We start from the raw sequence: 21905 nt of genomic DNA, 5'->3' as shown, positions 1-21905 counted from the left end.
GTGAACAGAGCAGACTAAGCCTGTTTAAGTCAGCCATAGCGCCTCCCTGGTCCGACTTCGTGGAGTTTCCCTTCTCCCCAGCTGTTGCTCGTCTTTTAAAATAACCTAAGTTTCCCGTTAGCTTTTTCACTATGATACAAACAAAACATGCCGGTTAGCTGGTGCTTTTGCCCCCAAACACTATGTATAAATGCTTACCATGACAAGAGGGAGAAACTTGAAAACCACCAACCCTCCAGCGGAGGCGACTCTTTTCTCTGTTCAGCGCTGGCGGTGTGATTTTCCAGAGCAGTTCATTCGTCTTAGAGCAAAGCACGGCTATAACACTTTGTTTTGACGCTGGATAAAACTAGAGGGCGTTTTTCCTGAGTGTTTGGGTATGTTCCATTGATTTGGGACGGGGAGCTCTTCACAGAAACCACTCCTTGCTGCTTCGTCCAGCAGTGATGTCATGCTGACCCCCATCCCCCAGTTAACCATTTAGTGTCGTACCTTTTTTCCGTGAACTCATCGACTTTTCTTGCCACGTTACAGTATTTCAGGATAAATACATGGTTTGACTGAGTACTTCCAAGTCCAAGTGTGTGCAGATCGTATGGTCCTAAAAGGTATGGTGGCCCTAATGTGGTAAAATGTACATTTTTTTAATTAATAGGTTAATAAATAAATAAAATAAAAAAACACACACACACACAAATAACGAAAGAATGAATTGTATTGTGCTTGGCAAATTTTTGTTTTCACCCGGGGATAACACAAATTATTGTAAATCATTTTTGGATGCTTGCAATTTGGTTGCAATTTGAAAACAACGCCACTGAAAAAAGCCCCCCACACACTGGCACCATCCATGTGCCGCCTAAACAGGAAATTATGGTTCAGCAGTGCTAGTGCACTGGACATCTGTGGCAGTCTGTGAAGAGCTACAAACAGTGTCTGTTGTCAGATAGGGGTTGTGTCAAAAGTATGATACTCTTGCTTGTGCTGTTCTTGGTCCATCAGCCAGCCACAGAGACAAAAACGAAATAAAAATAATGGAAACTGTCCACTGCAGCCACTGTCTGCAATATTCATACAATGTTCAATTATTTGTAATATCTTTGATGGGTTTTTTGTGCTTCTTCCATTCTTGGTGGATTCTGCTGTTTTCTTCTTTTTCTTTTCCCTGTTCTGGTCAGCATTCGACCTATACACAGCACTACCCACATCCAGCAATCTGCAGTTGAGATTGTGGAGGACTGCACTGGAGCACTTTTAGGTTGATTGAAAACCCTTCTCCATAGCCAAATACATATGGAAATGGACACAATCATGGTGCCATAAATTAAGCATTATTTGGCACACTTTTTTTCCCCACATGCAGTCATCGACTTTTCTTTCCACATACAGCATTGCTGTATTTCATAAAACACAACATTCAGAACAAAACAACACAATAACAGAGGGGTGTGCTACAAAGTGATATTAATGGCTTGGCAAATTAATTTCACTTTGATCTGCTGACAAACTAAAGTTATGGGCTATGGGATGGTAAAAATGTATCTTTAAATTGATTAAAGTTTGACATTTCAGAGCTCTAATGTGCAGATGTAAAAAAAAAGAAAAAAATATAGTGGTATTTAGAGTGCGCTCAGTGATAAATATACATATATATATATATATATATATATATATATATATATATATATATATATATATATATGTATATATATATATATACATATATATATATATTTTTTTTTTAAACTGGAATTAAATGTTTACCACTCTTCATGTAAATTGTTAAATTGTTAAAGCCCAAGATAAACTATTTTATACAGTATTAATCTTTTGTCTCATTTGCAACATGATTGCATTTTACTGTTATATTTTAGATGTTCTTTATTGATTTTTCATCACAATTTTATCATCATCATCTGCTAATGTCTCTTATTGGAGCAGTCAGCGCTCATAAGGATCATTTTGTGTGAAAGAAGAGTTATGCAACCCATGAAATGCACTTTTTCTTGTGAGCAAGCACAGAGCCTGAAGCAAAAAGCCTAGCTTAACTGAGAAAGTTGATAACCGCTGTCATGATACCCATCATATCCAGCTGGGTTTTGAATTTTGTCGAGCCAGCTACGGCAAAGAAAGCTTGGTTGTGTTGAAATACATTTATAGTATACCCTTCAGGAGAAAACAAAATTATTTGTCAAAAAGCTTGAAATTGGGGCCTAGATGCAGACTGAGAAGGCAGGCAAAGTAAACACACACAAAACGCACCTTTAGTAGCGAATGGATCTCATTCGCTACTAAAGGTAATGTTTTGTTTGTTGCTTCGATCCAATTCAGAAATGAAAAAAGTCCACAAACATGCAAGAATAAGAGTGGGAAACACACTAGAAGGATAAACATGCATGGTGATAAAGGCTGAGGAGAAGACAGTAGACTTTAATATACATAAGGGTAACCAAGAGAAGTGGACAAAGCAGAGTAAGCACACAGATGATAAAAAATAAAGACAATGAGACAGGAGTGTAAGCAAACCTAAACACAAAACTTTAGAAACAACAAGCAAAATAAGACAGAAAGAAATTTCTACAGAGGCCAGACCCACACAGACACCTAAGAGCTGCTAAACAATGAGGGAAACTGGAGTGAAAGAAAGCTGAGAATGTGTCGATAGTTGTGCACATTGTCATTTGGTAGGATATTAGCAGCAAATACAAGCAATGCAAGGGATAATACATAAAGGTTGTTTTTTTGTATAAAGGGTATAATTTTTTGATAAAGTCTATCAATGATTGCAGAACTGGTGATAACAAGGTGATTACAGAAGTGTATAATTTAATGGTATTAGCAGCAGTAGGACTTTTTTTTCCCAGTTATTCCCCGAAATTTGATTTGCATTATAATACAATCCTGATTTTATGAACTTTAAAAAGCATGTTAAAAATTTTCTTTCCCCCTTCCTTTTCCTTCAGTGACAGATTAGTAATGGATAGGTACAGCTACAGAGAAACAGGCTGACATATTTCCTGTCAATTATGTTTTTCACAAATGTTTACTCGTTAATTGCTCATCTAAAGTAATTGATTAGCTACCCAAGGGCACTTATTGCTCATTCAAAGTGGCCACTTACACTTGTCTAGCGGTTTATTGGTAATTCAGACTAGTCTTTTAAATGTTGTAGCACATGTTAACCAATCAAATCAAGATTTCTAGAAAATAATTGGCTCATTTAATATAATCTATTATTCATAGTATTGTTTACCTTTGTGATAATAGCCCATAGCCCATCCCTGTTTTGTGAGATGTTGTTTTATTTGCTTTGTTGATGTTGATTTTGTGATATGGAAGAATGTCATTATTAATCTGCTTTATGCAACAGACATAGATAGTGACCAATGAATTTACATATTAATGATTCCTTATATTAGAATATTTGCATGTTTGTTTATTCCAATTGGTAACACTACCAGTTCCCTCAGCAAGGCTCTCAAAACACTTTCCTCACACCTGGAAACAATATTCAGAGTTTTACATGTTTCTGTGTAAAACCTTCTTTCAATACTGCATGTAAAAGTGGACTAATTAACCATTCAGTGCAGTATATACTGCATGCACTTTATTGGACAGTCAGTCCAATATAGTTAAGTCAGCATCATCAGAAAACAAAGAAAATATAATATAAAATATAATCTATCCACAGCTGTTAACACAAAGTCATTAATAATCTCTGTCATTAGTAATCTCCATATCAGTAAACTGATGCCCATTCTCTGAATACTGATTTCAGAGCATGAAAGCCCATTTTGGTATTAAGTGAATCCCTACTACAGCGATCAAGGTAGTTTTAAAAAAGTGGTTTACAAAAGGTTTATCAGTTGAGGGCTGGGGAATTTTGGACTGATTCCATCTTGGACAGGTAGGATATGAAAGTCATTCTATGTGGTGTTCCCACAGATGACGTGGGATAGAGATACTGATGTAACAGTCTGACCGAGAGCTAAGTTGGATTAGCATTTATTTTTCATTTGTGTGTGTGTGTGTGTGTGTGTGTGTGTGTGTGTGTGTGTGTGTGTGTGTGTGTGTGTGTGTGTGTGTGTGTGTATTAAAGAGTCATCACAAATATTCGAAAATATATCTATCTATGAATATCACAGAAAAGTGAAAACTCCTTCGTTTGGACAGTGGACGTAAACGCAACCTAGACACGTGACTAAAACCAGGAAGTGAATTCAGTGTCAACAACAAAAGGGTGAGTGTGCAGTTATTCGTATAGAGTTTTAGTTTTATTCTTAGTTCTGTAAGGCTCAGTTATTTAAAAAAAATGTTTTAAATCACCCAAACTAAACGGCATGAAAAGTTTAATTTAGAAAATTCGGCATGCTTCGTGAGCAAACGCTAGGCAGCTAACCGGGTCGAGTGGTAACGTGATTCATTACAACCTCGTAGAAAAGGTAATCGTCAGGTAATAGCGCATTTTGTCGTGAGTTCCTCCTGTGGATCATGGGTCTGAGGTTTATTTTGTGTCAAAAAGACCTGCCTTATCTTCACACTGAAGCAGAGTGAAGTGTAATATTATACTGTTAGCTAACAGTGTATATGTTGTGGTCTACCCCACTGTGTTAAGCTTGTGTTCTGTGGACTAATTGCAGGTGTGTAGGGTTATTAAACAGGAAGAGATGGCCTCGTCAGAATGGAATCTGTCTTTGAAGCTGGTTGATCAGCCCAAATCTACCTTCCACTTCCCGGAGATGATGCCAGGTGATGTTCCACCTGGAGGATACAGGGTCGCCACCCTGAAACAGCTTGTTGCAGCTCAGTTCCCAGACTCCATCCCAGACCCTGAACTAATAGGTACACCCAAAAACCTCCACTGTTAAACTTGGGTTGATATGAGACCTTGACATACAGCATGAAGTGCATGCTTATTGTTCATCATCCTTTAGCTGTCAGTGAAATCTGTGCATGTCTCTATGTGAAAATCTCACCACTCTTCTGTGTGTTTACCAGAGTTGGTCCACTGTGGACGCAAACTTAAAGATGACCTTACACTGGATGCCTGTGGGATTCAACCAGGATCCACCTTACACATCCTCAAAAAGACGTGGCCAGAGCCAGAGAGTAGTCCAGGTCTGTGTGTATGCATCATTTAAGCTTAAAACTGTGTTTAAGCTGTAAATGACATTGAACGTGTGAATCTGAATGTGTGTTTGTATTTTCCAGAGCCAGTAAACAGGGTAACTGCAGCAAGGGAGTTCAGGGTGTTTCATGCTGCTCTTCATTCTCTCAGCTCGGCCTACAGGGACTCGGTGAGTAGAGGAGAGGAAACACACTGACGGTAACTGAGCTGCTTAGGATTTCAGCTAATTTTTAGTGAGTGTTAAAAAGAACTTGATCCTTCATTCACTTCTTATGAGATTTCTCTCTCTCCACAACAACCATTTTGGCTAATATCTAAATTTTGTTTGAGGAAAAGAAGAATCAGAGATCTTTTGCTTGTTAGGCAAATGTGTAAACAAGCTGCTGTTTCAGCAAGGCGTGAATGCTGTTATGCACAGTATATTAGATTAGTTAATGACTTTTAAAATTAACATTGGTTTTCCAGTGTTAGTCCATGATGTGTTAACTCTATTTGAAGTAAAGTACCGGAATAAGAAACTCATTTCAGCACCTGCAACTGACGCATGCAGTAGAATGGGACCACTGAAGGTCACTTTGAGTCTCATGTCTTGTCCTGAAGCTATCATTAGCTTCTTTACTTTCTATCATTAGCTTCTTTACTTTCCAGAGCCCTGCCATTAGACAAGGTAGTTCATCTTTCAGAGAAAAGTACACAAGTGTTGACATTTTGTGTTTTTGAAAGACATTGTACTCTTCCATTAATGACAAGTATGCTTAAAACAGTTGGCCCTAAATATGAACCACTCAGCTGGAAATATTTTGTGGTGGTTTCACAGCTGCTTCTTGTGCTTTTTTTTTTATTATTATTATTATTTTTACAGTGATTACATGCCTTGAACAGACAGAAGTGTAGTTCCAGAAAAGAAATTTTGTTTTGTGTTGAGTTAAGGGAATAGTTATCAAGTGAAAACATGAATCAGCTGTAAGAATGGAAAAACAAAAATCATTCATAATTCATTGGCTTAGCTCTTTATTTTTCTTTTCTTTTTTTTTAGGCCATGTGGCTTCACAGCTTGCATAAAGTTATTTGACACAGGCACAAAATTTTATTTTTGTCATGCCTTAAACTAAAATAAATACATAAATAAGTAAACAAATAAGCGTTTGTCCTTGACCATGCTGGAATCTTCTCCACTGTCCTTTGGATGATGTCACATCTTTGTTCAGTGGTGTTTACCTCTGATTGCATCACCCTAGTTGCATGTCGGAGCTATGGATAAACAGACCCCAGGCCACTAGGAGCTGCTTTAAACATAAATGAGTTTAACTGTTGCAGCCTTTGCAGCATTCAATCTCAGCAACATTACAGCATGTTGGCTTAAAAAAAGATTGGACTAGGTGGATTCTACATAAACTGGTATAAATAAGTCACTGCTATTGATAGTGCACTATATGAACAAAACAAGTGTGCCACATATGCATTACAAGAGCTGCTTGGCCTTGGTCCACTAGAGCTCCAGGGGCACCTTATTCAATTATTAAATCTTTCCCCCATAAAGACAGCATTTGATGAACTCCCCGTACCCTTAATGATGAGTTTTCTGACACCCCAGAATAAATCTTTTTTTTTTTTTTTTTAAAGAGATGTTGTTTAACATCCATTGGAATTGTTTCTGGGTTTTTCCAAGCTGCACAGGCAGAGACCAAACCCAGTAATCTTGTTCTTTAAGCAGGCCTGACATATGGCAGAAGCCATTCACTTCAGAAAAACAAGTTCAACCGTTACTTATAGTGACCTTTAGAATAGAATAGAATAGAATAGAATAGAATAGAATTCAACTTTATTGTCATTGCACATGCACAGGTACAGGGCAACGAAATGCAGTTTGCATCCATCCAGAAGTGCTTTAGTGATATCCTTTCAGTCCTTTCAGGGAGTAAAGAGTTATGAAGTGTTTGCCCCAGTTCTTTGGTCCATATAGTGTAGCTCATAAAAGTCAGGTCAGATGATACAGTAGGTCCTGTAGATGTATATAATCAGACGTACTTGTTAGTTCACATGCTTTGGGTGCTGTGTTATGGCCCTCAAACATCATTGCTATCATCCTCAACTTGTCATTTACATTCTATATAATGTACTGTATTTGAACAACTAGTACTTGCCCATGCTACAGTATTGCTTGGCCTGTTTGTACTTTTTGGCATACTGATAGACTGCATTGCCACGAGAAAAGTGAAACAAAAAAAAATCAGGTTAATAGATGTTAACCTATAACATCTACAGTAGATTTAATAGATGTTGTTCCCAACAAGCTCATCTATAACTGGAAGGTTGCCGGTTCGATCCCCGGGCTCTCTGTCCTGGTTGTTGTGTCCTTGGGCAAGACACTTTACCCTACCCTACTGGTGTTGGCCAGAGGGGCCGATGGTGCGATATGGCAGCCTCGCTTCTGTCAGTCTGCCTCCACCAGTGTGTGAATTTGAGAGTGAATGAATAGTGGAATTGTAAAGCGCTTTGGGTGCCTTGAAAAGCGCCATATAAATGCAATCCATTATTATTATTGTTATTATTATTATTATTATTATTATTGTAGTAGTAGTAGTAGTAGTAGTATTATATGCTAAAAATGGGTAATTTTAGCCAATTGCTAACTGGTTGCTAGACATGTATAATTCAACTTTTGAGGCTATAAATGAGATGTTACTGGCATGAAAATAAAACAATAAGATGCTTTCATGTGGCTAAAAACAGGTTTTTTTTTAGCTCATTGCTTGGTGGCTGCCAAGACACTTGATGACATAATATATCATGAATAATACTACAATTTAGTCATTTTAGTTTGCTAGTTGGTTGTTAGGCAACAGGATGATCTTATCATCTCTGATATCGATTATAAACTCGAGGGTCCTAAGATGCACCCTTGTGCCAAGTTTGGTTACTTAAACTCTTGATGGTCTCTGAGGAGTTTGCGATCAAAGAAACAAAGCTAACCCTAACAGAGAGGCAGAAGTTTCATATGTTATCGTAAGAAAACACTAGTAAATACCACAGCTGTTACTGTAACTGCTGCTACATCACCACTTCTTCTTCTGCTACTATATTTATTGTCTTTTCCCCTCTCATAGGTCTATAAAATGCTGACAAACAAAGAGTCTCTGGATCAGATTATTGTAGCCACACCTGGACTCAGGTCAGACCCAGTTGCTCTAGGTAAGGTCATTCTGAGTTTTATGAACATCTTTAAGCGGGTTTTGTTGTACCATGCAAATAGTAACAATTTCCTTAAATCCACACTCAGGAGTTCTCCAGGATAAAGATCTCTTTGTACAGTTTACAGACCCCAACATGTTGGATGGGTGAGTATGGCTTTCCTCTGATTTCAGCTCTGTTATGACGCATAATATTCATGTACAGTGCGGTGGATGGTTGTCTGTCTCTCATAGGTTAATCAGTTCACATCCGGCCCTTGTCAATGCCATCATCCTGGTCCTGCATTCTGTGGCAGGCAGTATGCCCGCTCAGTCCAGTGCCAGCTCTTCTCGCAATGTATCAGCCAGTTCATACAGCGATATGCCGGGTAAGCAATATAACTGAACTGAAGGAGGAGCATATCGATAAAGTAGTTCCAACTGCAAAATCATCTAAAATTCATTGTGCTGTTTCTTCCTTTTAATAATATTGTGCGTGTTTCTTTTAAGTGAATGTCCAGGTTATTAATCAGACAAAGCTTTTTGTGTTTTTTGGCAGGAGGCTTCATGTTTGAGGGCATGTCAGATGATGAGGATGAATTCCAGTCTGTAAGTCAATACAAAACTGCAAAGATCATGTATAGAAACACTGATGCCGTGTGATGTTTAATGTTGTTAATAGCCATAACGTCACTTGGTGTGCCTAAATATGTGTGACAGAGTAGCCCAGCAGGCCCCTCTAACAGAGGCGGAGTCTCTGCAGGAATGCGTCCAGTGTCCCTGAGCCATAGTGGAGCAACAGGACCGAGACCTATTACACAGAGTGAGCTGGCAACTGCACTGGCCCTTGCTAGCACTCCTGATAGCAGCGCTGTCACTCCGACAACGGCAAGCCAAGTGAGGGTTATTTCCATTTTGCGATAGATATTCAAAAACATGCATAAATCTTTAAAATAGTACATTTATGCAAAATTTACTTAAGATTATAATGTTACACATTAAAAAAAATTACAAAAGCATTATTCCTAACACTCATTGCTTGCTTTTATTTCTCATCCTGTCTTTGATTAAGTCGGACCCCTCCAGTGGCATAGCCCCCATGCCAGCAGGGACACCAGTCAGTAACGATCTTTTCAGCCAAGCACTACAGCAAGCTCTGCAAGCCACCAACATGTCTGCTCTGCAGGTGAACTAACTGAATAAATCCCACATGTGTTCAGTTTATGGAGAAAATAATAATATAACTGCCATTTTCCTCAATGGGTATTGGCTTAGGTATGTAGTGCAGCTGCAAGCTTGTTTAGACAGGGCTATGTGTGGATAAAAGATTAGGCCTTGAACATGTTTTTGTTTTGCTAGGGCCGCTGGCAGTCCCAGATGCAGCAGCTCAGAGATATGGGGATTCAGGATGAGGAGCTGATGCTGAGGGCGCTACAGGCCACAGATGGTGACATCCAGGCTGCCCTCGAGCTCATATTTGCCGGAGGCCAAGGACTCTGAGCCCGTACCCCACGGACAGCCTTTTATAGATAAGAGAGCTTAAAAAAGCTGGTCACCCTGCTGCCCAGAAACAATAGAGCAAATTATGAGTGACAGTGTAAGGATTGCTTAACGTTTCCCAATAAAGAACAGAAGCAATTCAGCTCATCTCCACAGGCCATTTTGTTTCTTATTGATGAGACAAATCTTCTAATAAACTTGTTCATAATTACCATTCAAGCATTGTCCATGCCAGATTTATAGTTTGTTTGCAGTATTAAAACCTTAAAGAATACAACTCAAAGTTCATTTAAAAAGGTATTGGCTATATTTTCTTTACTACCATATATACCATCATTAATAGAATTAATTGACTCGTCAGGTTTAAATGTTGATTTAATTTTGTAATGACTAAAATTAACAATTTTTTATTTGGTTTCTTTTCTGCCTAATGACTTGAAGGTATGCACAGGCATATGGCCCATTGTAGATTTTTAACATTTCCCACACCTCTATAAAAGATCAGTTTTCAAGTTGTTGTTTCATATAAATGTGTTAAATAAAATCTTCTTTTATTTCAGCTCCAGAAGTTCCATTTAATGCACGTAACACTTATTCTGTATTTACATTATCCTGCCTGCATATGCAATTCCCCTTTGTGTACACTAGATGGCAATGCAGTAGTTTAGTACTGTGGAGAGTTGCCTGATTATCATCTTAGCACACTTGCTGCCCTTTACCCCCCCTATTAATTTAAAGTCTTGGGTTTGATCAGTTTTTTGCTGAACATTTCTTGGTAAATGGTTTGTGTTTGAAGTTGTGTGCCTTCATTTCCTTCAAAGGAGCACAATGCGCCTAGACAGACATCAGCATAAAAGAAAAAGTTGCACAGATAAGGTGAAAGCTTTATTAGCATTCTCTGATATTCCTGTGCTTGTTGGAGAATTGTTACATTAGTTAAGCCCCCTTTCCCCCCAGCATTATTACAGACGGATACATTTGCTTTGTTTTGTTGTCTCCCGTTGGGGTATTCAAGGGGAGGACATATTGTTAACCCCCCCCCAAACACGCACACACATACACCCTTCCACCCCCTCTTCTTCTGCTACCTACCGTTCTCCATCTACAGTAATTGCCCTGCTTAGTTTTATTACGGCATCTGTGAATGTGACAGCTCAATCAGTGGATTGGCCTTTCATGAGCACAGCACCCAAACAGCGCTTTGTGTCTGTCTGTCCCCATTACCATTTTATATGCACGCACACCTGCGGGCAATTTCCACCTCCAACTGCCTCCAAGGGTATTTTAAAAATAAAGCATTTCTATTGTGCTGAAGGAAACTGTGTCACAGGTTCAAAAGAACAATGGTGAATAAAAGTGCCATTGCCTTTCTTGCATATTAAAAAGGAGACCGTTTCAGTCTTTCAGAAAGAATTGTTTAATTTGAAGCCAACAGAGTAGATGTGGCTTATTGGTGCTTGCTTTAGCTGCAGAATAAATTCAGTTCATATTATATATACTGGTGTTTTGAATGCATACTACTGTATCTAAAGCACAGCTTCCATACTATTCTGAACAGTTTACTGTGGCAAATGGCACTATGAGAAGTTGTCATGGAGATGCTCGATGGTGTGCGAAATGCTGCCACACACACAGTATGGAAAACATGTTATTACACACCATATTTAAGTCCCTTTTGTTGGCAGCTGTAGTATTGACTGTGTAATCCCTGAAATTATAAAACACTATAGAAACTGTTGGTACCTGTCGACTCTGTTTTCACCTTTCCATCTATCTATATATATATATCTATATATATATATATATCTATATATATATATCTATATATATATATCTATATATATATAGAGAGAGAGAGATATAGTAGGGGTGCAACAATACACAAAATTCACGGTTCGGTTCGATATTTTTTTGATACAAAAAAAAATGTTCATGCCTTTTTAATTTGTCATTTATTAAATTTTCACGGCACATTCCGAACCACATCTCTGTGCGTTCATCATTTGTTTGAAGCCAGCTCACCTCCTGCAACTACTTTTCCGAGAATACGTGCTTCTTTTGTGGTTCGGACTCCTTCTGACATTTCTTTGGAGGTGGAGGAACATCACAGTAATTGCTTAAAGGAGCTTGCTTCTTCGACATCTTTAAGAGTTCTAAACAAATGTCTGTCCTCCTCCTGAAAATCTTATGTATGCAAACACGCATTGCAACTTCTTATCTTGTGCCCGTTTTTTATTTTGACAGCGAATGCGCACCTGCGGACCACTTATGTGCAGCCCTGGTTATTTCGCTTGTCATATTGCAGCCACAGAAATTCTTTTGTCCATGAAACCATAAAGCTGCACTTTCTTTTTGCCTTATAGTCTGATTTGTCATAACTTTTCCGTTTTGTGGTAAGCTTTTCTTTGGCTGTCACTTCTTCACCCCGACCTGTTTTATTTGGCTCAGCAGAATTAAAATATTGTGGCGAGCTCAGACAAGGAGGAGACGGAGGTGTCGTTTGGTCTTGCTTCCCGTGAGCTAGCCAGGGAGCACAGCCGTTTATTGACATCTGCAGAAGAACACTACCGCTAGCTAACTGCTCAGCGAGGCAACAGCATAGCAACAACAACAACAACACCACACAGGGCGCCCTCTGACCCCGGAAGGACACAGCGTCGCAGCGAGAGGGCGTCACCGTCACTATGGCAACATAAACAAAACATAACTGTACAAACAGAACCCCGAACAGCCCTGACCCGCTACAATATATATCCTGCTGCTTTTACACACGCGCTCACATAAGCTCAGCGATTCTCTGCGCGATCAACCTTTCACATGTTTAAGCTTGCTGCAGGAGATTTCACTTGTCATGTTTGCATAGTAAGCTAACGATTGATAAGACAATGTCAGAGGAATTGATGCGCAAATTATCATCACTCACAGATCAGTGCTGTCACTCTCTATACACAGTTCGCACGATTGCAAAGTGAAAGCAAAAAACAAGATTTCAATATGTCACATATTGGCAGTGGTTCACCGATGCCAATGACATAATTACCCAGCTACATTTCCGAAAGAATGCAAAAGCATTGACATATATTTTTCCTTCCTACGATAGCCCGACGGGCAGGGCAGAGATAGATTTTGGTAGCCCGACTGGAAAAATCGCGAGCCCTGTATCTGATTGAGGAATCACTCATCTTTGGAAAAGAGAGTTTATTACAGAGAAATGGCTCTTTCCAAAATAAAAGCTATACTATACGCTTCTTCTGGGCTATATTCTCAGCAGCATATTAAACATATCAGGTCCCCATAAGAAGAATCATGTGCTAACGGCTGTCTAAATGACTGGGGTAAAGTTTGTAGCATGCGTGCTTGTTTTTTTTCTGCTTCCACTTGTCTTTGCACTAGGATGATGTCGGTGTAAATGTGCAGTCATATTTGTTGTGTTCCCCCTAGTGCTGTCAGCGTAAATCGTTGAAATGACGTCAACGCCATAACACGGCAAATCTCCGTTAACGAGCTACCGCAGATCGCCCCGTGCATGGGGCTGGACGGCCAACACGTTAACGAGCTAACTGCGCTAACACACTAGTTCCCACCCATGTAATTGAGCATTGCATGGCACATCCAACATACTGTTTTACTTTAGTCCATGACGCGCTTACCTTCAGGGTCATACCTCACATGAAGACCAAAATAGTTCCAAACGCCAGATCTGAATGAGGGTGGGGGAGGTTCAATTTGCCATGTTGCAAGGAGAGCTTAACTTCTGTCTCGCTAGCTTGCCCTGCGCTCAGTGAATCTGCGTTTGACTACTCCGCCTAGGCTGCACTGTCGAGCGCAGATCCACTGAGCGCTCAACACAGACAGCATCATCAGCATGAAAAGTTGATAAAATAAATTAAAAATGTATTTTGTATTGTTTTGTATTTTGTATTGTTCGATACATATGGGTACCGAACCGAAAGCACTGTATCGAACGGTTCAATATCGATACGAGTATATATATACATATATATATACACACACACACACACACACACACACACACACACACACACACACACACACACACACACACACACCAAGTATGGGTATAATAAATATATAAGATCTGACAATTCCCCCCAAAATTTAACAGATTAGTTCTATTTAAATTGTATAACAATTACATTTTGATATGGTATTAAAGCATTTTCACATGAAACCAGCAAGTTTGAAGAACAGACACTCATTTTTATTTTTTATTTTGACCGTTTACCTGTGTTTTTGTAGATCAATATAGCCCTATTTACTGGGCTTTGCCATTGTTATCACAAGGTGCCTTCAGTGCACTACAACCCTAGATGATAGAGCTTTTGACTAGCTTTGATAAATCAGATATTTTTAAGACATGGACCACAAATGGCTTATACAGTTGGAAAAGGGTCCTTTTTAATGAATCAGGCCCTGAGCTTTGAAGCTGGCACAAATCTGCCCAATTATTCCCAGAGTGACCTGGGATTCAGGTAATGAGCAAGGTTCTGGAGTGTGTCATTAAGGGCAATATAAATATATAATCAATATAAGCAATATAAATCAATATAAGCCAATAGAAATCATCAATATCAGGCCTTTTGAAATGGTGTAAAAGCTTGTCTAATCAAGCAGCTTCAAAGACAAGCAGAACATTACCAACACTATTCTCTAGATGAAATCCTCTGACGTGCTGTTGCAGGAGGATGGGATAGGGCTGGTATAATGGCTTCCATGCACTTTTGTTTTTCTGAAAGGAGGCAACTCACATGTTATTAACATAAGGTCTGTTACCTGAGATTGCTTTCTGCCCATCGTGACTGAGCAGAATATGAAATGAGCTTCTGATAGACACGAGGCCATTTTATCCCCTTGTGGCCCATTCATTGCTTTCAAGCCATGCTTTTATTCGTTAGCCTTCTTTTGCGGCACACTTTTTGCCCACAAAAGGTTCTTTGATGCATTTCATCCAGGGTGCTTTAACCCTTCACGGAGCTTCTCTTAAGGAGAACAGAATTGAAGCAAAGAGAAGGGTAAATATTCTAGAAAAACTACTGAGGGGAGTTTCTGAGGGTACAAAGCTTTCTCCAACAATCCAAAGACATGCATTTCAGTTTAACTGGTGATTCTAAATTGGCTTTAGGCGTGGATGTGAGAGTGTGAGATTGTCTGTCTCTCTGTGTTAGCTCTGTGATGGACTGGCAACCTGTTGAGGGTTTTCCCCCATCTCTCTCTGTGGCAGCTGGGATAAGCTCCAGTTCCCTTCATGAACCTAAGCTGCGTAAGTGGTTAAAAAAACTGAAAATGCAAAGTTCTGTTTTAATTGTCTCTTTTTGACCGAGGTTGTAAGTCAGATTAATTTGTGTTGGGTATGAGAAAATGAAGGAAAATGTAAACCGACAATGTTCACTGTCATTTTTTATTTTATAGTTCTGCTAAGAAATTGCTGAAAAAAAAGAAAATACACAGAACAATTTGATTTAAACTAACCTAAAGTTGTGGCTTTTGCATAGTTCACCGTTCCAATTACCTTCAACAGCTGGACTCAGTATATGATAGTGCCATGGTGAACTGTCTGGTTGAAAAGTAAAGAACTAACAGAAAACAGTGCAGCTTTTATCCATTTACAGGAAGTACATTTTTTAGAAAAGTTAAAAAACAAACAAAAAACTTGTCACATTAAACAAATTAACGGCACTGATTTTTTTTCTTCTTTCTAGCAGTTGTTTCAGAAACCTTTACAGACCTATGAATAAAACCATCACCAGGGAAAATTAACAGTTGGCCAAGAAATGGCTGCTCAATCTGTCACTTGAGGTTTTTTCCAAATGCTAAAAAAAAAATCATGTATTATTCACACTCTGTAAAATCTAGGATGGATGAGTACACCTTACATATAATTCTGATGTACAATAAAGGCCGAAAGATGTGATTAAAGGGAACCGGGAAACTAAATGTAGGAAACGCTGCCAATTAAACTTCAAAGGCAAGTCAAGATAATTGTACTGGAATGAAGAACAGAGTGAAAAATATATTACGAGACTGCAACAAAGTGGATCAATAAAGAACAACAAGGGTTTGCAGTACTGGCTTGATAATAGCTTCAGCATTCTGTCCTTGACTCAAACAATGGTCGCTCTTCACTGTTTATTGAAGGGCCTCACCATGGTAACTGGTCATGGCTGAGATTCTGAAAAGGGTCTTTTTCCCCCGCTTCTTTTACCAAATAATTACGAGTTTGCTTTATTGATCTGAGTCAGTGTAAAACAGGGACTGTCAAATCAAACCCAACTTTATTTTTGAAATGTATTTATTTTGTATTTATTTTGAACCTTGATGCCTCTATGTCCCCATACAATACATTCAATATATACATTTGGCCATGAGGGACTGTACAGAGATATGTTGAAGTAGTGCATACATACATGGCACGAAAATGTACACAAAGAAAACTCAAAGTTTCCACTTTACCACAGTCAAGTCTCAGGGCAAGTCTGTGGCTGATGGCTGCTTACACCAGTGCACACACATGCGCGCGCACACACACTCACTCATTCAACAAACACTGCTTCAAGCATGCACATTGTGTGTGTACGTACACCAACACACACAAGCTTTAAGACACTTCCGAGGGAGGAGAAGGGTTCTTTCAGGTTCTCATAAATAGATACACAAACGTAAAGAGAGCGTCTGCTGACTGCGTCACCCTTTTTTCAAGAACACCCTCTCCTCTGTCTCCTTTATTCTTCTTCTACATCTTTCCATCTTCTTACTCTCCAAAGCTAAGGCCTCTCTCTAGACAGTGCTGCCATCATACGCAGGATCTTTCCTATAGTAGGGTAACACTCATCAGCAGCAGTAACTTAATAAAGAGCTACTTTCAACATTTGATCTCTTAAGTAGTGAACATTCGCAACATAAAGAATTCAACACACACACGGTTAATTTTAAATTTGCATTTCCTATTTGGATATCTTCTCTCGAGAAGCACATAGGTCCACTTCAACAATGCACTATTCCTCGATAAAGCTGCAGTGCCATGATGAGACACCCTCATGCGATAACAGCACCTGTCTCTTCACTTAATGCACCAGCAAAATATACCTCTAAATACATACCACATTCTGCAGTTTATTTTTTACTAATGCCACTCTAGTGATTAAATTTCTTCCTGGCAGACATCTTGTACCATCACATTTGTCATTAACATTTGTAGGAGGCACACACCTGACATTTTCCCTTCAATGACTGTAGTTTATAGTTGCATAGCACACAGCAGAGATAGTATTAAAGCCAAAAGTTAATTTGGCTTTATACAGAGTGGTCATGCTGACATAAGTCAGTTTCTAACTCTTAGTGTCTGTAACTTTTAGGTAGGACTAAAGCCTCTCCCCCCCCAACTTTTTTTTCTAATTGCTCATTAAACCAATGGGTTTTTCAGCTCATAAAAAGTGTTAAAGTTCACCAATGAAGAAGAAGTTTGGTCACACATGCATCAGGCAGCCTTATTAAAATCACTTCGCGGTGCGACTACTGTTGGAAAACCGGCTTCTTCGGCTTATAATTTGCCAGTAACATTAGAAGCAAGCATGTCATTACTTTGAGTTGTTAAAATCCAATCAGCTTAATGAAAGAATACAGGAAGAAAGGGGGTAAAAACAACAACAAACAAATAAAAAAAAAAAAGAAAAAAGTCAGCCATAGGTGGGGGGGTAGAGGTGACAATCTAAGAGGTTTGAGCTGTACCTGTCACCAGGGGCCAGCGGGGTTAAAAAAATAATAATAAGAAGAAAACGACTGCAATTCTGAGTGTGTGCACACATTCTCATGTGCATACAAATACTGCACACACAGACCTGTTGGACACATGCATACTCACGCTTACACCTAGTATAGACATCTGGAGATTTTAATGAAAAGTGGAAGCATGACAGGTTGAAGGTAGGTGATTATCCGGTTTGGACACGCTGGACTGTAATCGATGTGTGTGCGGACGGGTACGCAATCGTCTCTCACACGAGGTTTGACAATCCTGTCGGACAGGAGACGCGGTGACTTGTGTCCCAGAGTGAGGCCACCGAGGCAAACTTGCACTTAGCAGAACTGGAAACAACAAAAATGCTGAAGCACCACAGCAAAAGAGGCTGGAGTAGTCCCATAAAACACGATCACGTTGGCACAGAACGATGAGGGTAGGGGTGGGGGGGAACGGGCCAATCACAAAGGAGTAACACATCAGTAATAATCACCCCAGAATAAATTACAGTCACAGAACAATTGTTAAAAGCAGAATTAGAAATAGACTGATCTAAGCGGACTGATTTGACCCATGCATTTTATAAGGCATTAACCAAACATTTCTTACGTTGCACAGTATTATAATAGTCACTATACATACAGTTGCTGATCTGAAAAAACAAAAAACTGCTTGTGTTTTCATTAAACAAATCTCAGATTAATTGTATAAAAAAAAAAAAAAAAAAGCATATTCCTAAAACTAATGATGCATTCTTTAAGGGAATTGGGAATGTCGAAGAGAGAGCAGATCAATGTCTGCAATCCCATTGTACCTATTGATCTGCACATGGGCGAATGAAATTGATTTTCTGAGGTAGACAATACAAGCATATTTCATTCTCCCGATGCAAAGCCATTCTAAGCAGGGGTAGTGGGGATAATTTGGTCCATTTGGACAGGCTCTGGTCTTTAGCCTCAGCCAAATGTACTGTGTCAGATGGGTTGACCCATCCATCATGCTCTCCTGCCTGTCTCAACACCACGGTACTTACATCGTCACTGGTGTGATACACCCACTCAATGATGGATAGCAGACAACATGCACTATGACAAAATAGAGAGATCAGTCTGCACAGCTCACAGGCTTGTTGTTTCCACGCAGCTGGGGACGCTCCATTCATACACAGCCAGTTTATTTAATATCCCGGCCACTGTATGAGGCACACGTGGACAATATCGTTCGACATGCATCATAAATGTTGCTTCCCTTACAGAGGTCTTATAATCTTCAAATCCCCTTTGCAATATGATTACAGTAGCAACAGAGCCTAACCGAATGAGACACTCAAACAAACATTTCAAATATAATCGTCATTTTGTGTACTCACAGGGTACAACAGTTTATGCTAAAAGGCAAATCCCAGTGACAAACGTTAAGTTGTACCTTTCTTTTTCTTTACGTCTTAAGTGCTATGGGTAATCAGCTCAACAGTCAGTGAAATGATGTTCTGTAGATAGTCAGTCTGATCTACTAAGCAGATGTCTATCATAAATAAAATAACATAACATAACATAAAATAAAATAATAAAAAACTTCTGCAAATCTGAGTCTGTATGTATGAGATAGTAAGCAGAGGGCCTTCAAACAGGTCTGGAATCTGTTGGCCAGTGAGGTGAGTCAAGATCAGCAGTTTAGGATGCCACTGTTCATCTTCCCGTGAGCCTAGTGGGCTCTTTCCAGAGGGACAGGAAACAGCGAGCCACAGATTGGCCCAAAGTACTGCAAAGCAGATGCCTGCAAGAGACCTGGAGTACTATAGTGTCCTGATGGCTACAGGGTAGAGCAGGGACATATGTTCAGCACCTTTGATGGGCAGCTTGCGGCTGGAGTAGAAATGGATGATCTCAGGCACGCTGTCGAAAGGGCAGCTGTTCTGGCCCAGGATGTACTTGTTCTCCTTGGTCCGTGACAGCTTCATGTGCATGAAGCCCTGGCTGCTCCTGGAGACAGAGGAAGACAGAAAAAGCTCAAAACAAAATTCTGATCTTTACAAGACAAAACCAGATTATTTTTATCATGCTCTGACACAAAAAAATCTTTGAAAAAAATAATTTGTTTTGTCCCCACTTCCTATATTTCAGGAGCAAAGAGGCCTTTCCTTGCTTCAGGCTCTGTCCTTTCACCCAAAAAGGAATTTGATGACAGTTCATTCAGCTGACGTAAAGACATTTCACTCAAAACCGTCGAAAACAGTCGAGCCAATTTGTAGAGGTTCTAAATACTGTAGTTGGGAGATATCAGTATGGATCAAAGCAACGTATTGACCGATTAGCGAGCAGACTGATATTGCCATTCCTGGAGTCACACCACAAGCATGCCTTAAAAAACACTAACAAGAGACAACAAGTATGTCAAAAGCATCAATCTATGGGAGTCCCAACAGATATCCTCTTTTGTCAGCTTCCCCTCATTTACTTCTCCAGTAGTTGTTCCCCACAGTATGTGACAGCGCTCTGAAAGCTGGATTACCTCTGATAACTTTGGAGGTGTCAGGGGAGGGGACTAAAAGGCAGGTTGCTTAAGGTGCTGGGTTTCACATGCAGTGCATAAGGATGAGGCTAATGAACCCCCAGGATAAATCACTCAAGCTGCAGCAATAAATGCACAGCAAATTAAAAGCTCCCCGCGTGTTCCAAGGAGCCTTCGATCAATACATTTTAAAAGCTTGCAAGTAATCTTCTGCTTTAAAATAGAAAATTACTTTTTTTTTTTCCCACTTGGGAAGAGATGCAACAGTAAGCTTTAGCGAGTAAGTGACACAAAACTAATGTTCACTGTAGCATGTTTTGTAAATATTCTCTTTTAGTAATTTGACTTTACAGACTAAATTAGCATAACAGCTTTTTCAATCAGCAGCTAATACCTCCAGCAGGTTATGATTGCTTTAGGCACAGTTCATTGACATTATAACCTGTCCTCAAAAATAAAGTGCACCAGCACCTGCCTAACATTTATTTTTTGGAAAATAAACTCTCGTGCAAAAGGTAAGAGGGGATAATATGTTAACCACATGTAGTAATAAAACTCCTATTTTTCACTAACCTAAGGATAACAGCTGTAAAGGTATTTACTTATGAGGCCAGTCAGTATAATCTACACTATTCCATTCTGTGCTTCAAAGTTTATACCGAGCAGGGCTCTTGTGAAAACTGTGAAAATGCACTAACCACAACAGACAGGAGCAGTGGGCTGTCAAGGCTGTTGATGAGGCTGCCACATGAAGCAACTACAGCAAATAAATTTATGTTTTTCCACAGTAAATATATGCATATTTTTGTAGTTATGCCCATTATCTTTGATGAACAGGAGTGACAACTTGGCTTTAGGCACCTGAAGCATCAGGCCGTTCTTTACTTATCTCCTAATTGCATGTATGATGCCGGTGGATATGTTCTCTCTCTGATGCACAGAGAAAACCCAGAACAAAGATAGCAATAAGATGAAAGGAAAAACAAAAAAACCAACAACAAAATACATATACACATATACATACATATATACATATAAATACATACACATATATACATATACACACACAGGTTCAATTTAGGGACACTGATCAGGAATAAAGCACAGATTTTTCTTTATTTTAACAGACAAAGAAGTGCGTGTTTTGGGGTTAGCATGATTGAGATTATTACTATAAATATCCAAAATATTTCAAAGCTAGTTCGGAGCTTTTTATGTGTAAGAACTGAAACAAAAAGCTGCAGGATTTCTAAGCCATTAAACTGAAATACACACGAGTGCCACCTCTCCATTATTGTGCAGATTTCCAAATCTCCGTTGCCACGGGTCTCTAAAATGCTATGATTCTGCAAATGGTGCTTTCAGAGCTCATTTACAAAAAAAAAAAAAAAAAAAAAAATCTTTCCTGCAAAGTGCATTTGATGAATCTTCACATGGAGCGCTGGGAGAACGGTGTTAGGTTACACAGAGGCACACTTAAAAAGGCAAACACATCAATAGCATCAGTTTTAGATTCCCAGCTGATTTTCCATTTGGTGCTCAAAGCTGCTTATTATGTTACAGTCCTGCAGAGACAGAAACCAGGACAACAGAGCAACACGGCAGTGTTGCTGATAAAATGAATACGGGGCTATTTTTGAAAAGACAGGCCTTTGTGGTGTTATCATAACACTGCGTTCGTGAACTTATATTTGTCTAATCAGGATTAATCTGACTGGGGAGGTGTGCTGTCTTGTTTATTGAGGTTTATGACTTTGATTTAAACCGAGTACCACTCAGAGCAGGAACAGCCTGACAGCAATCACAGCTTATCTTCTCCTTCCATATATTGGATGGCTTC

At 39.3% G+C, this 21905-nt stretch overlaps 3 protein-coding genes across 8 annotated transcripts in view; 1 reads left to right on the top strand and 2 right to left on the bottom strand.

Moving 5' to 3' along the window:
* cd276 (CD276 molecule) overlaps positions 1-449 on the bottom strand; it is a 71649-nt gene extending 71200 nt beyond the window's left edge. The window contains exon 1 of the mRNA XM_085382747.1: positions 199-449. The gene's annotated coding sequence lies outside the window, so the exon portion shown is untranslated. The remainder of the gene's footprint in view (positions 1-198) is intronic.
* A 3694-nt stretch (positions 450-4143) lies between these two features.
* ubl7b (ubiquitin-like 7b (bone marrow stromal cell-derived)) lies at positions 4144-10357 on the top strand. 3 transcript variants are annotated; one of them, XM_085382540.1, is made up of 11 exons: positions 4144-4240; positions 4641-4842; positions 4999-5118; positions 5212-5297; positions 8236-8320; positions 8409-8466; positions 8554-8687; positions 8858-8907; positions 9019-9195; positions 9371-9484; positions 9658-10357. In XM_085382540.1, exons 2-11 carry the CDS (start codon positions 4668-4670, stop codon positions 9796-9798), a joined length of 1140 nt encoding a protein of 379 aa, XP_085238666.1. In that variant the 5' UTR covers positions 4144-4240; positions 4641-4667; the 3' UTR covers positions 9799-10357. The 3 variants fall into 3 exon arrangements, with proteins under 3 accessions (XP_085238666.1, XP_085238783.1, XP_085238732.1); XM_085382657.1 differs by lacking the exon at positions 4144-4240 and adding an exon at positions 4289-4442; XM_085382606.1 differs by lacking the exon at positions 4144-4240 and adding an exon at positions 4297-4453.
* A 7181-nt stretch (positions 10358-17538) lies between these two features.
* Positions 17539-21905, bottom strand: part of shf (Src homology 2 domain containing F) — a 91426-nt gene continuing 87059 nt past the window's right edge. For all 4 annotated transcript variants that reach the window (XM_085382206.1, XM_085382357.1, XM_085382284.1 and 1 more), the window contains one exon: positions 17539-19536. In XM_085382206.1, coding sequence (XP_085238332.1) covers positions 19350-19536 — 187 coding nt within the window. In that variant the 3' untranslated portion in view covers positions 17539-19349. The remainder of the gene's footprint in view (positions 19537-21905) is intronic.

The sequence above is a fragment of the Rhamphochromis longiceps genome, linkage group LG1 (assembly GCF_057381845.1).
Source record: "Rhamphochromis longiceps isolate RC_006_pf linkage group LG1, R_longiceps_female_GT1.1, whole genome shotgun sequence".
NCBI lineage: Eukaryota > Metazoa > Chordata > Actinopteri > Cichliformes > Cichlidae > Rhamphochromis > Rhamphochromis longiceps.
The sequence above is the reverse complement of the archived record's forward strand: the minus strand, read 5'-3'. Positions and strand labels throughout refer to the sequence as shown.

Excerpts from the sequence above, each read along its gene's own strand:
- ubl7b (XM_085382540.1), top strand. The coding sequence starts at position 4,668 with ATGGCCTCGTCAGAATGGAATCTGTCTTTGAAGCTGGTTGATCAGCCC. Across the intron at positions 4,843-4,998 it reads CCCAGACCCTGAACTAATAG|AGTTGGTCCACTGTGGACGC; the intron begins GTACACCCAAAA and ends TGTGTTTACCAG. Across the intron at positions 8,908-9,018 it reads ATGAGGATGAATTCCAGTCT|AGTAGCCCAGCAGGCCCCTC; the intron begins GTAAGTCAATAC and ends TATGTGTGACAG.